We start from the raw sequence: 15,427 nt of genomic DNA on the forward strand, positions 1-15,427 counted from the left end.
TGGTTCTTTTTTTTTTTGCCATTTATCAAGTGGTCTTAAACTTTTGATTGGGACTGTATATTAAATATACACTATCGGTCAAAAGTTTTAGAACACCCAGTTCTTCCAGTTTTTTATTGAAAATTATGTAGTTTAATGTCTCATTGCATTGTGATGAGTCAAAAGTTTAGAATACATTTTGGTCTATAAAGTCATGATTCCTCAACTCCAGGTACTTATTTGTACTATCCTTTCATTTTAAAGTAGCCACCTTTGGAAGATATAACAGCTGAACCTGTGGCATTCTTTCTATAACAAAAATCAAATATTCTTCAGAAAGTTCTTCCCCTATCTGTAAGTTTTGCACTTGCTTTGCTTTCCCTTTTCTGTCCTGTTCCAAAACCAGCTTGATGGGGTTTAAGTCTGGAGACTGTGCTGGTCACTCCATGTTTTCAAGCTTACCATCTTGTTCTTTTTTCCTGAGGTAGTTCTGGCATAGGTTGGACTTATATTTTGGGTCATTATCTTGCTGTAGGATGGACCCCTACATACCAGAGAATATTGAATGGCGCTGTGGTAGCTGTTTTGGTTCAGGGTGCGTCCGACCCTGAATCCAGCAAAACAGCCCCAGACCATCACACTTCCTCCTCCATGTTTGACATGCCACACACTGTGGAAACATCCTTTCGCCTATTCAACAGCGTACAAAGACCCTGTGTAATGAACCAAAGATTTCAAATTTTGATTCAGCAGTCCATAACACCTTCTTCCAGTCTTCATGGCCCAGGCAAGCCTCTTTGTCTTATTCTGATGACTTTGCAGTGGCTTTCATGCTGTAACTCATCCTGTCAAACCTGCAGCTTAAAGTCTTCTCTTCAAACTTGAAACTGAGACTTGAAACTGCAACCGTTGTTAAGCTGTGCTTGATGCTGTTGTTATGTGGGGAGCCCATCATACAAGCTGTTAACTCTGACAGACAGACTCTGGCAGACCCAAAGCCACAATTGAATGACAGGACAAGTTTCTCAGAGTTTGCCCCAGTTTCTGAGGCCCTTTTGATAGTGAAGGAAACTCTACTCACTGACACCTTTCTTTGCAATTTCTCTGTAGGAAAGACCTACATTTTATGTTATGATGGTCTGTCTCTCTTCCATTGTTAATTGCTTTTTTCTCCCCATTTTCTACTTTCTGCAGTACAACACTGTTCAACTGATGCTCATGAAGGATATGGTACCACAGTGCGTTCCAACACTGCTTTGATGCAGACAAAGGGGGTTTTAGGTAATACACAAAAGTTGAAACACCTGTAGGAATTAGTAGCACCAGCTTTCAAGGTGTGATCAACCCCCATTGCTCCAGAACAGCTTTAAATTGTTAACCCATTTTGTGTTCCTTTAAGAAGGCCTTCTTGGAAAAATCTTGAAATGTACATTATATGAAAGTTTTGAGTAACCTTACCTTTCTTCTCTTTTTTTTTTTTAAACCTCTGGCAGTTCACCACTGCAATAAATAACTTGAAAAAAAATCTAAATTCTAAAGCCTTTGACCGGTAGTGTATGTGTTTACTTCAGATGGTGCTGGTGAATTATATACAGTAGTTATGTTAAAAAACAGACTACAGATGACAGACTACTAAATCAGAATAAGCATTTGGTTAAACACCATATGTATAAGATTCTAGGGCTGAGCATAGTAACCTCACTTTTAACTCAATTTAGAAGCAGAAAATTAAAGGTCATCCAGGTCTTTCGGTCTTTAAGACATTCCTGCAGTTCAACTAGTTCTATCTGCCTTCATGGATAGATAAAGTTGGGTATCATCTGAAAATGTATCCTATCCCTTCTAACATTACTGCCTAGGGGAAGCATGTATAACGTAAACAGGATTGGTCCTAGCACGTAACAAAAATTGGTCTTGGCATGGGCCCAATTAACCATTTGTGAGATTGAGGTACATAATTTCATGCCATTCTCAATAATTTTACCATGAATTTTGTCATTCTCCTGAAGTTCATACTTATGATTATCATAATTATAATATATAATTATGTTAATTATAAGGATTATTATTATTAAATATACTATTGAAGATCATTGTATCATTATTTAGGCTACCATTAAGCTTTCTGGATAACAGCAGGACATGAATGATACTTTATGAAGTAGTAGCATATGCTAGTTGTGTGTACTTAACATGATAAAGTGTAAACAGTGTTGTAAGGATTTATTTTAGCATTGAGGACAGCTGAAATGGTGCAAAATAATATTGTATTTTCTGAACTGAGTTTTAAAAAGACTCTTTAAAAATACACTTCTTTTACTTATTGTACATAATTTCTGTAGATTGGTGGCAGATTTTTAAGTGCCTGTTTTGGGGGGAACCCCCACCCCACTACCACCACCAGACAACCTGAAAACAATATCAGAATTTAATTAAAATGTACAAAAAGTGCATTACCATAAACATCTTTTATCAAAAGCAAGAACATATGTTGGAATGGAATAAACAGAATACTGTCCAAAACCTATTAAATTTGATTTTGCATTCATGTGGATCTTAAAGGTAGTGGTTAAAGAGTAAAAATAGCACTGACCACACAGATGTGGAATGGAGTTAACTGAAATTTTAAACTCTCCACATCCATCCAAATAGCACATGATAAACACAAATGCAGTTCATCTAGGCAGAATTTTGTCTAGCTCTGTACACTGTACAAATTTCAAAACACATTTGCATCTTTTACAAAGGAAAGGGGCTGCCTGGTTTACAGGATCAGACACACAATAGTACAGTACACTGGTGAAATGAAGCAGCCAAATATTTTTGAGGATATAGTAAACCTGGATAAGGATCTAACTTGTCTCTTTAGATATGGTGAAGGTACTACAAAATAACAGTTGCAATGCCTTAAAACATGTCTACTCCCTGAAGCTGGTATATAGGTACTCTCAAAAAAAATTAAACAGAATGAAGAAAAAACCAGATGAAGGTGGGAATAAAATTCAGACTCACAGTATAATGCCAGTTGCATTGTTCAGCTCAATTTTTTAAAGGTTTTAACAGGACAGGTTATGTCTTTTATTATAGTAAAACTTCAGCATATGGCACTGCATTTAGAAACTATTTCGAAACTATTATACAGGCAAATGCAAGACTAATTTTTACTATATAATAATCTGCCATTATTTTTCAAGAATGTTGGAAGTACTACTAATAGACTGACATTTATATGGCACTTTTTTAGCCTTACTGACTAAGGCTTTAGTGAATAAGCCACTTTTAAACATACATTCATACTTTGTTTTATTATATATACTTTGCAAATCATTCTACATTGAATTTATGGGTTAAATTTGACATATATCGTCAGAAGGATCGCAGATTGACCAGTGTTTGTTAAATAAGAGAAAAAGATGGTCAAAGTAAACTTTATTGTCATCTCTGCTATATACAGTTCAGTATATAGAGAGACGAGATGACGAAGCTCCAGTTCCATTCAGTGCAAAACAACTCGGGAAGCTTAGGGAGCTTAGGGAATCTTGTGTGAAACTTTACATGGGATGTCATATACACTTTAAATGGGACAATGGTGACCATTTTCAAGTGGGTCTGTGAGACTGCTGAGCTGAATGGTTCTTGCAGAGACAGGCACCTGTTGAACTTTGAGGAATCCTGTGAAATCTCTGAACAGCGAAATAGGAAAATAGGTGTGCTCAAAAAGTGTTGCGAAAAAGTATTTTTTCCCTTCTGATTTTTTTTTTTTTGCATATTTGTCACATTTACATGTTTAAGATCCTTCCATCCATCCATCCATCCATCCATCTGTGCTCTTCCGTATCAGGGTTCCAGTGGGGCTGGAGTCAATCCCAGCCACTAAATTTTAAATTTAGACAAAGATAACCTGAGTAAATACAAAATGTAATTTTTAAATGATGACTTTGAGAGAAAACAATATCCAAACTGGGACAGCCCTGTGTGAAAAAGTAATTACTCCTTTTTGAACCATTTATTAACTTTGACAAACCATATGAATTGGAAAGCTGAGTTCAGTTTCACTAGCCACGGCAAAGCCTGATTAAATGGTAAATGGACTGGTTCTTATATAGCGCTTTTCTACTCATCTGAGCACTCAAAGCACTTTACACAACTTGTGCATTCACCCATTAACACCAGTACATTTTTCCAAGTGCTTTATAGCTAACATTCACACACATTCATACGCCGATGGACGCATCGGAGAGCAATTTGGGGTTAGTATCTTGCCCAAAGATATTTGGCATGCAGGGGAAGCCAGGAATCGAACCACCAACCTTCCGACCAGTAGATGACCTGCTCTACCACCTGAGCTACAGCCACCCCACTGCCAGACCTCTTGAATAAAGAAGTCACTTAAATAGAATGTGTCTGATAAAGTGAAGTATGATAAATGGTATCATGAAGCAAAACATCATGCCAGAAAGAAGCTCTAGAAAAGATGAAAAACAAAGGCATTGGCATCAGTCTGTAAAGGGTTAAAAGGGAATAACAGTGAGATTCATTATCAACAAATGGAGAAAACTTGGACCGATTTTGGTAGGCTGGCAACTTGTTGGAAGGTTCACCACTCCATTTTTATTTTAATAACCCCAAATTGCTCTTGAATGCATCCATCAGAGCATTAATACATGTGGATGTTAGACAGAAAAAGTAGAAAAAGCATAGAAAGAAGATGCTTGTATGAATGGGTGAATGAGTAATGCTGTATAAAGCCCTCAGGTTGAGTAGAAAAGTAAGCATTCAACTAATGTGACTAGGGATGGGTACCGGTGTCCGGTGCCATGATGGCACCGGTTCTGACATAAACGGTAGTAACCAGACCGAAAAGCAGCGCACATTTCGGTGCTTTATTTCGGTGCTTTTTTTTCCTGAGCTGTGATACACTTCTAGCCAATCATTTTACGTTTCCGAGGATAGTAGGCGGGGCCAGGTACGTACGTTCTGTTAGAGCAGAGCTACAGATTAAAAATGCCCAAGGCGAAGCGGTCAAAAGTCTGGCTGTACTTCACAGCAAAATATGCAAACTCAGCAGCAACAAGTGCTTTAAGCTGATACTGTGATACTGTCAAAGGAGGTAACACCAAGAATCCGATTAAACAGCTGGCGACGCATAGCGTTTTTTTTAAAAGCCGAGAAATGCGCCGTATTTGATAGCTTGCTGCGAGACCTCACACCGTGCACGTCGGGTGGGTTGCCAGTTATCGGACCCGGAGCAACATCCCCCAAAACCCCGAAGAATAGAGTCCTGGCCCCTAGCCCTGCCAGTGTAGCAGAAATGATGAGGATGATGATGATGCAGCAGCTGTTCTTCTCTGCATGAGTAGCTTAATGTTGTTAGTGTGTAATTTACGTTGAGTAGGCTAACCACGTTATTACATTAATGCAGGTAAGGTGAACTAGCAAACATCATCATAGCTACATGCGGCTGTCTTCTTGTTTAATGGCAGATACTCCCTTCACCCTGGCCAAAAAGGCTAAAATGACCAAAGAAAAAGTGGAAAACAGTTAAACATGAGAGGTTTTTGGACAAAGTTTGTGTTTTTTCCATTGATTAAGCACTGCTTCCAGCCAAGAGTGATACCATGCCACATAGCTGCAGAAAAGGCTAACATTGTTATATTTTTACAAAAAAACCCCAGCTGAACATGAGAGGTTTTTGGACAAAGTTTGTGTTCTCCATTCTTTAAGCACCGGTTCGAGCACCGTTTAAGCACCGGTATCGGATAAAACCTAAACGATACCCATCCCTAAATGTGACCTACCTTTATAGTGAATGAATCAAACTAGTGTTGCATGATAGTCTTGACTCCCTTCTTGGTTCTGTTTTGGTTGCTTGGTTCTGTTGTGCTACATCTTGAAAAAATTCTAGCAAGAAAACCTGAGTAAGACAAGTAAACTGGAATGACATTTGTATGTGCGGCAGCAATTATGTAATGTAAAACCTACCAATTGACCCTATGTGAAGCAGTATTTAGCCTTCAGTTATGACTAAAAAACACTGATTGCTTTTTTGTATTTGCATTGATTGGATGCTGTAGAAGTAGACACATTCATAACCAATTACTGCCACCTATGTTCAATCACCTACACAGACCACTTTCAGAAACACAGGGTTTCATCAGAACCAGACTTGGGATTCTAAAAGAGATGAGTAAGAAAATTTATTTGTCTGAGAAGCATTATAAAATGCACTGGGGTGGCCCAGATACAGACTCAGAGACTAGACTGTAGCTACACTTCAAATGTAGAAGACGACTAATCCTCCACACACGAGGGCATCCTGGTAAAATATTAAAGGATTTGTAGGACACATTATGGATGTGAGAACTATTTTCATAACAAAGACCAATTTTTGCCTATACCATTAACATTGCGGCCCCAAAATAGTTGTACAAAAAAACCTAAACAAACAACAACAACAAAAAAACCCCATAAGATATCATCAAGATATGTTCACAGTTTAAAAAAAAACCAAAAAAAAAAAAACGAAAAAAATAATTGTGCAAAATTTAATTTCTTTAAGATATTTGATGAGGTTAAAAGTCAAAAGTTTATATTTTGTGTTTACTCAGGTTGCATTTGTTTTATTTTATATTTAATCTGAATGTACATCTTAGCATGAGGATAGAATTTAGAATGTGTTTCACACAAAATTAAAGAAAGCAGAGGTGCGTGGAATATTTTTTCTCAGCACCTTTGATCCAAACCAGTTCTAAAGATGTAGGAACATATTCTCCTCCATTTCTCAATTAAATGTATGAGTACCTCAAAATTGAACTGACCTGAAAGTACTTGAGGGAACCGAAGGCAGAGGTTATATAAATGTGTATAAAACTAATGAAATTATAAAACACAAGATGACCATAACTATGAACAGAGCACAATAGTCAGTGAAGGTGGTAAGCATGTTATCCTTATAATAAAACAATACTGGGTGAAAATTAAATATCAATCCCAGGATACCCATTCTATTTAAAAATTGAACATAAATTCTTTATCTTATGTATGCATAACATTTCAATATCAATTTTTAGTACAATTTATTATAATAGATTTTATCATACATTAACAACTACAGCAGCTTTTGGCATCCACACAACAGAATTTTAAAAAAAAATCATGAAAAATTTAATTTTCAAGCTAAGGAAAGAGAAAGTTTGAAATGTAATTGTCTTTTAAAGATTTGGAGCAGGGAGCATACAGGTGAGGTGTGGATGGGCACATTTTACATTGAAACAAAAATGGCTTTTAAAGTATGTTTTCATACTTTTCACCAGTGAGGTCAAAATACTTTACAGTCTGTACAGTTCAGCACACTACAAAGTTTACAAAGCATGGAGGAAAATGTACATTTTTTTAAATTTTATTTTATTGTTTTAAATAGAAAAAAAATTGTCCGATGGGCTTCTGCGAAGGACCAAAAAAAACATACAAATGTGTCACTTAAATCATTGTCCCTTTAGTTTTGTTTGTTTTAAATCTGTCTACCACGTCCATAATCATTCTTTCATGTTCACATTCTCTATCCCATTCTTTTCATATTCCAAGTAAATTCCTATTACAGTAGGAAAATCATTCCTAACTGGTCTACACAGTGGGGTTAGAACTGACAATCCAGTTAATATTGTTATTCTGTTGGTCACAGTTCAGTGAGGTGAAATGGTGATTTTTTATTTTTAAAAATTACTGTTAATGTATATAGTTGTAGCAGTACCTAGTACTGCTGAAGAAGTTTACCTTGCCCAGTCATAACAGAATCCTTTGCATCTTCTATCTGCACAACTGCTATGCTCCCACTGGTTGGTACTCTTGTGCTGTATAGCTAATCACACCTCAGTCTGTTGCTGTGAGTCCGTGATGATGGTCACCCCTCGATGAAGCTCATCCATACTGTCAAAGTCACTGCCATGTTCAGAGTCATCCAGCCCACAGGGGGTTGACATGTCTGAGGCTGATGATGCACCAACGGACAGTCGGATACTTCGGGACACAGAGTCATCAGTGTCCCCATTTCCTGGTGTTCGCCCACTCACTGAAGAGCTAAAAACTTCATTTGGCGCCTCCCCAGTGGGTATTTGATGGGGAGGTAGGTACTGGCTAGGGTGGAAATATGGTCTGGCATGCTGATGCCTTGTGCTCAGTGTGCTCTCCTTGGAAAGTGGTGTATTGGTAGAAAATGGTGCATAGGGCTCAGTATAATCCTCACCTGTGGGCAGTGGAGGTGGCAGTTGGTCTTGATTAAGGAACTCTTCTTCGTGGGGAGGGAGATAGTCACTGTCGATGTCATAGCCCCCTAGATAGTAATCTGACTCCAGTTCTCGAGTACTTTCGCTAAGGCAAGGGGTCGAGCCTGCTACTTCGTTTCCATGACTTGCCTCGTAGCCTGGCACCTCTTCAATGTCTGAGAGCCTCGGGCTTGGCATCCAGTCTGATGTATCCCAGTGATATGCTAGACGGTAGAAGGGGAAATGGTTAGCAATAATCTGAACTGTAAAAATGATAAAAATTCATTTAAGAGCAAACACTCCAATGTGGAATTGGAGCATGGAAACATGCCTTCAGTAAGCCCCAGATGGGCGTGGTAACATCAACACTACATGGAAGTGTTGAAATTCAGGAATAGGACAAGACATAGTCAATACAAAAAACCTGTTAGGTGTGGCATGCACTTTGCAGATTGGTGTTACAAATGTGACAGCATGCTCAACTTCTTGAAGAATTGGCAGCATACAAGCCATGCAGTCCTTCCCCCAAAGAAATAAATAAAATGACAAAACAAACAATAATAACAAAAACAAAACAGTAGAAATCCATTCAGTTCAGTTAGAGCATTATAAAATATCTTGTAAATTATCTGCAAGGAAGTCATTTAAAAATCTCCTTCTCTCTCTCTATCCATCTATAATGAGACTAAGTATATTCCATGGAAATCGTTTTAGTTTGGGGGATTTTCAGTACACATTTGGACAAACACAAACATACACACATTCTGATGGATGGAATTGGGGTTCGGTATCTTGCCCAAGGAAACGTTTACATGGAGGAGCTGAAGATTGAGCTGAATCAAACTATTAGTTAGTAGACAAGTAGCTCTAATTATGATTTATGGGGCAGATTTGTAGAATAAATTACTAAAAAAAGATTATTTGCCACTACAGTATGTCATTAACCTGGTGCTCTCTCTTCCCAAAAGTATTAAGCCCTATTCCAGCTCTTAAGTTGCACGTTTCTAATAAGCATTTACTTGCCCCACCAATCTACCACATGCTTATTATTATGTTGTTTCTATTCTTTCTCTGTGCTTGTTCTTTGCTTTCCTGTCAGTCAGTGGCAAGGTCAGAAAGGTCAGAACTGGTCAAATAGCTGTCTTGTCCACTGGGGATCACTGGGTTTTTCTATAATGTAGGCTTTGTGTGAACTGGCTCTTAAAATAAAAACAAATTTAAATTATGTTACGGTGTTTCAAAAAGGACTAAATATTTGCTTGTCCAACCACTGTCACAATTTCCATGGCATACACTTCCATTTACTATGTATGTCCAGTGGATTGTTTGATCTTAAGGTCAGCTTTCATACCTGAAATCACAGCAAGACATATACTTACCTAGACTGGTTAATTGTTTTAATGGAATGGAATTTCTTTGGATTAAGAGAAACTTCCTGTCTCACTTCAATACATCGTCTTGAATACGCTTTCCCATGGTATCTGTAGTCCTCTGGCATAGCATAAATATTCATTCTTATCACTTAAGTTTGGCTTACTGAACGAATAATTGACTAATGACTCTGAAAACTGAATTCAGATTTCATTTAAAATGAGTTTAAAAATGCCAGTGAAACACAAAAAAAGATTTCCATGCATAAAAACAGAATACAAACAAAACTTAATGGGAAAACTTAATAACACAAGAACTGGCACAGTAGGGTGGAAAGTAGAGTGGTCACCACCGTGGCCTATTTAGCGCAGCACAAGACAAGCTGTGGAATAACTTATCTATACAAAGCTTTGACCAGAGAAGGAGATGAGGAATTTACCACTGACAAACTATAGGGCTATAGGGGTACAAAGATACAGCAGGTAGACAAAATAATTTCAGTAAGAACCATTTGTTTCTGATTTCGTTTTTAATTTTAATGCAGACCATTTATGAGGTCTGTCCCTGACTATACACCTGATAGATACACCATAAAAATAACTATTGGGAAAGCTTCTTTTATGTCAATGTTCCTCCACAAATGTGCTGATGGTATATAAAGTTGTCACTGGAAACTGTTTCGAAAAGGGCAGTCAAGCATAACACTGGAGAGAAGTGTTATTCTTGTTATTCCCAAATGGAGAAGTGCTGAGGCAGGCAAAGTGAACGATAAAAAAATGTTTTATTGGCTGATCCAAAAATTAAAAGAATTCCAGAATTCAAAAAGGTGAAACAACAAAAGGAATATGCAAACTGACAATCAGATAAAAACAAAAGGAAACCGTTTTTTCTCACTACTGTTGTTTTTGTGCATTCTCATCTCTTCTGTCTTCCATACTCCTCCTGTGACCTGGAAATCAATCTCAGTCCACCTTTTAGAAATAATAAAATGTATCTGGAAGACAGAGGAGAGAGAAGACTGCAAAGGTGTATCCTGTATGAGTATGTAGCTCACTTAATTGTGTAAAAAAATATTTGTTGTAAATGAAAAAATACACCTCAAATATGCACTATGAAAAATGTCTGAACCTTTTTGTGTTGACTGTTGCATGTATTTTATTTATAGCCTACAGCATATTTAAAAAACAGAGGCTAACCCAAATGCTTTTGAGACAGACACATTTACATACATATAAAAACTAGGTTTCCAAAAAACCCAGTTTTAATATAGACAAAAGGCTGAAAGGTGGGTTTTGCTGTGTTCATCAGTTGTTGTGGAAAATAAAAATTCCAGGGATTTAGTGGTCATTAAAATGTGTTCAGAATTTTTAAATTCATGGTGATTCATCAGACACACTGCTCTCCCCCACATTTGCTGCCTTTATAAGTTAAAAGTATTCAAACTCAGTTGGTACTTTACCAACAGAGAAACGTTACTAGGTATTGATCAAGAAAAAAAGTTGGAGTATCGCAGAGTACTGCCAAAAGACAGTCTTAAGTAAATATTACTAATTCAGAGGAGAATGTGTTCAATGACCACTCACACAAAAAAATTCATTCTGCATAAATTCAAAAACAAAAACTTAAATCTATTTTGTAAATCTTGGTCATGCCATGATTCAAACAAGATGACTATTCATGTACATCCTTTCTGACTCATTGGCTAACAACCTTGCAGTGATAGCGTCTTAGCCAGTGAGCAACCAGTTTTACAGTCAGACTCATCCCTTCTTACCAAGACGGTGTGGAGGCAGATTTCTTTTCTCATGTATTAATCACATATTTAATCATATCACATTAGTTTAGTAATATCACTTTCTCACTTTACTATAGTAAGAGCACTCCTGTCACCAGTTTGCATGCATGTGGAATGTTAACACAGCGAGGCCATTGTAATGGGAGACGTTAAACAGATAGTGGGACTCCTTCTCCTTTTCAGGGATGTAAATCCTTAGGCGATGGCCAAGCAGAAAACAAGGTCATAATTCTCTCTGTGAGGGAGAAGGTATAGCCCCCCTGAGAGGGGCCAACATATAAGAGTTTGCGTTCTTTGTCTGTGTCTGTATATAAGATGTAAGGGCGGTGGCCACAATTCAAAGATGATCCTAGTGTTTCACTGGGATGCTCTCTCCACATTGCAATGTGTTTATTAAACCTGCTTCAAATGAAGCTCACTGGGTGTGTTGCAGGTTATTGTTAAAATTTCCACAACAAGGGCAATGGTGGAAACACTTTTACAGGATTCAAACTGAACTTCAGAAACCAACGGGCGACGTCACTATAGTACGTCCAACTTTTGGAGGGTAAAACACAGAACAGCCCGTCACAGCCATTACAGGGTTAATTAGTTAGCAAGCTAAGAAATTAATCTTGCTTCATCTTTATATCATTCTGACCATATTAGTTCTAGTTATTGTCACACAAAGAAATAAAGCAATAAAGCTAATTTTATGTTCATTCCCTGTCTTCAAAGTCCTGCATTTGGGCCCTGCTCTGCCTGCCACAAAGCATTTTTATGACAAATCCAATCATCAAAATCTATGTTGTTATGCAGTAAATAGATAAATAAAAATAAGAGCATTAATAGCGTGTGAAACTTCATTTTCCAAAATGCAAGAAATAGAATCAATCCAAAATCTAATTGATGCATGCTAAATCATCCAGCTAAGACAATCCCCCCAAAATTGATTCTGTTCATCTTGACATAGCATTTTCAGTGAGAGAAAAATTGGTCCACCCCAAGGATCTGGTCCCGCAGCACAAACAGAGTAATATTGCCATGGGCCCTGTGTCTACCTGGTTAGCCCAGTGAGACTGTGGAGGCAAAGACGACACAAGAGCTCTCGATTCTCACTCCTGGTTTATCCTTCATCACAACACAACTGAACACTGGCTGTGAGTGGAGCCCATGGACGCAATGGAGGTGCATGAGTATCGTGCCTGACGAAAACAAACGAGAGGAGTCCAACGACCTTGGAACAAAAACATCAGGTAGGCAATGATGCACTGGGCCAGGAACAGTCCAGAGCAATCCATTTTGCAAGAGAATTTGTAAGTTTGTCCGATGTTGACTTACTAATTTTAGTCCTGAAGCCAGTCATTTCATCAAGTTTGTTGGTACTCGAACTGGGACTCCTAGTGCTAACAGTTCTGACAGTTTCTGCGCTCGCTGTAAGTGCTTCAGTGGTATGCAAACTCCTTTTTGCACAGTTTGCACAAAAACATGCTTTTATCAAGGCTTCCCTCGGGTAGTCTTTTGAAAAGAAATGTGCCTCTGACCAGTCCTACCAACGCACTTTCTTCTGATTCTTCCATTTTTGTAGCTCTGATGTGTGCATCAGTGTAATCGGTATACCAGGAAATTGACAAAAGCCCCCCTTTGCTTGGAATGCAAAGTGCGATTAAATGCATTATTTTTTTAACATTTTATTTTTTTCAAATTAATTAATCGCAATTAACGTGTTAAATTCCCACCCATATATAAAAAAACCTGCACTGAAGTATTTAATTTGTTTTAAATATCACTCCAGTTAAATTTCTGACCATTACTGCCTACTCCAGCTGCTTTTATCCTGAACTCCCCCCCACACCAATTAATTTATTGATATACCACTGAACTTATTTTAGTAGAACAAGAACACAATAAATAAATATAAATATCTCAGTTTTGAATCACAAATACAGATATAAACTGAAGCCACAAATTAGTTAAAAACCCAATCTATGAAACAAGTGTGCAAATATCACAATACTGCAATAATACAAATCATGTGCGAACATTTAGGCAGCCAGATGTATCTGAGGGAAGGAACAATCAAAGTACAGAAAGAAGGTGCTGTATTTCACACTATTGGAAACATTTATCTTCACTTCACAGGTAGCTGCTAGCCCATACTGAACTTCGCACATCTATGGCGACCTACCGCATCCCAGAATGCATGGCAAGGTGTACTTGCAATGTACACCTGTTAGTTGGGTTCCAAATAGCAGGTGCTGTTACTTTAGCACACACCACACAGCTTTCTCGTGTGGTCCCAGCATCCTACTCAAATAGGGGAAGCATGACGATGGAGATCAGCTGTGTTGGTCAGCCTCCCCTGACACCACATTCTAAACCCACTCCTCCACCAGCCCCCTGTAGTTGAGCCACAAACTACAAACCGCCACATCATTCTTACTTAGACTGTCTGTGTCTCTTGCTTGATTCAATGTGTACTAGAATACTGCTGTTTTGTCTCTGGCACAGGAAGTGCTAGATTTGTGCCTGTTTTTCTTTTAAGCAATTTTAAAACTCTTCCATATATCTGATTATCCACTCTTTTTGTTAGTTTCAAAATATCCAGCCTTAATTTTATTATCAACATCACTCTCCATCTTGCCAACAATCTTAGGACCCACTGTCTACCTTTAGCTGGCCGCTCCTCCCTGTGGCAATGTCAAAACTGACCACTCCCACAAGATTTGTGTTAATGAAATATATCGTTCATATATTTGCTGATATGCTGGTAAATTGCATGTATTCTAATATGACCCATACCATGCCAGTTTTGATACAATGCTATTTAAGCTGATTTTATTGAGAACATTTTATTTTGTCTACTTGCTGCAGGTAGATAAATGAAAAGATGAAGAGACAGGGTGTGGTAAAAGAAAGGTGGGGGTCGGTGGGCTGGAAGTCACCTCTATTGAAGGTTTGACCTTGGTCCATATCTGACACTGTCAGATGCAGAAAACAACAAGACACAAAAGTTAATGGCCAGCACTGTGCCATTTAAGGGCAGCTATATGCAGGAATTTAATTCTATCCTGATTAACTTGCTATAAAATAGTGCAGTAGGGACTAGTATCCCATTAGTGCAGTCATCTACTGCTGACCAGTTGGAATGAAACCCTGACAACCTTCAGCTTAATAAGTCACAATAAACTCAATAAACTGATCTAATTACAGTAGGTAGGAGTGTCTGTTAATGAAAGATAAAGTATGCTCCACATAGCAAGAGGACATTCAACTTATAGCTTAAGACACCTCTTTTAGTGAAATACGTCACTTACAAGATTGAAATTAGCAAAGAATGGGAGAGTGAGAGGAGAGACACAAAGTTGATAAGACATGGTACCTTCACTTTCGATTGTGTCGACTGCATCATTTACCAGTCGAATGACGGTCACTATGGAGGCTTGCAGAGAGAGAAAAGGAGCAGATATATAACATATATCTGAAATATAGGCATTCAGATTTGAAAATGCTCATCCTGTTGTCGGTCAAGTGTGTCCTCATGACCGAGTAATTAATTATGGCTGCCCACTACTTTCTCTGATCTCTGCAGAGGACTACCTCACCTGATTACCTGCTGTTTTAATGTTGGGAAGAAAAAGACACACTGCCAGACAAAGAAAATTTATAAAAGCAAAGAAAGTCATGTGGGAACAAGACATTATAAAACTAACATTCTTCTGCTTCTTGCCAGTTTTGCCAGATAAAGAGCAGGTGTGTTAACACCTGTCTTTGGCAAGCACAGGAAAGAAAATGGCAAAATAATTTGTACAACTGGGGAAAAAAATTCCAGTTAATTAACTGATGATTTTAAACAATGTAACTAGCATTTCTGAAGAATTACCATTCTGTGAAGTAAAATTAAAAATTTACTCAGAGGAATCTGTCTGTAAAAAAACAAACAAAAAAAACAACAACACAAAAGCAAAATACACAACTCCTTCACAAAAGCCACAACTACCAATAAAAGTTTGGAAAGCCACCAAAACGCCTTAGCTTGTCT

At 37.8% G+C, this 15,427-nt stretch overlaps 1 protein-coding gene across 6 annotated transcripts in view; it reads right to left on the reverse strand.

Annotated features, from left to right (window-relative positions):
• Positions 1-7,038: 7,038 nt before the first annotated feature.
• fat3a (FAT atypical cadherin 3a) overlaps positions 7,039-15,427 on the reverse strand; it is a 178,326-nt gene continuing 169,937 nt past the window's right edge. For 3 of the 6 annotated variants that reach the window (XM_076892138.1, XM_014411444.3, XM_014411442.3), the window contains 3 exons: positions 14,768-14,827; positions 14,331-14,366; positions 7,039-8,464 (listed from right to left, as the gene is read on the reverse strand). In XM_076892138.1, the coding sequence (XP_076748253.1) occupies positions 7,842-8,464; positions 14,331-14,366; positions 14,768-14,827 (719 nt within the window). In that variant the 3' untranslated portion in view covers positions 7,039-7,841. The remainder of the gene's footprint in view (positions 8,465-14,330; positions 14,367-14,767; positions 14,828-15,427) is intronic. The other 3 variants (XM_014411446.3, XM_014411445.3, XM_014411443.3) reach the window with 2 other exon arrangements.

The sequence above is a fragment of the Maylandia zebra genome, linkage group LG14 (genome assembly GCF_041146795.1).
Source record: "Maylandia zebra isolate NMK-2024a linkage group LG14, Mzebra_GT3a, whole genome shotgun sequence".
Classification (NCBI taxonomy): Eukaryota; Metazoa; Chordata; class Actinopteri; order Cichliformes; family Cichlidae; genus Maylandia; species Maylandia zebra.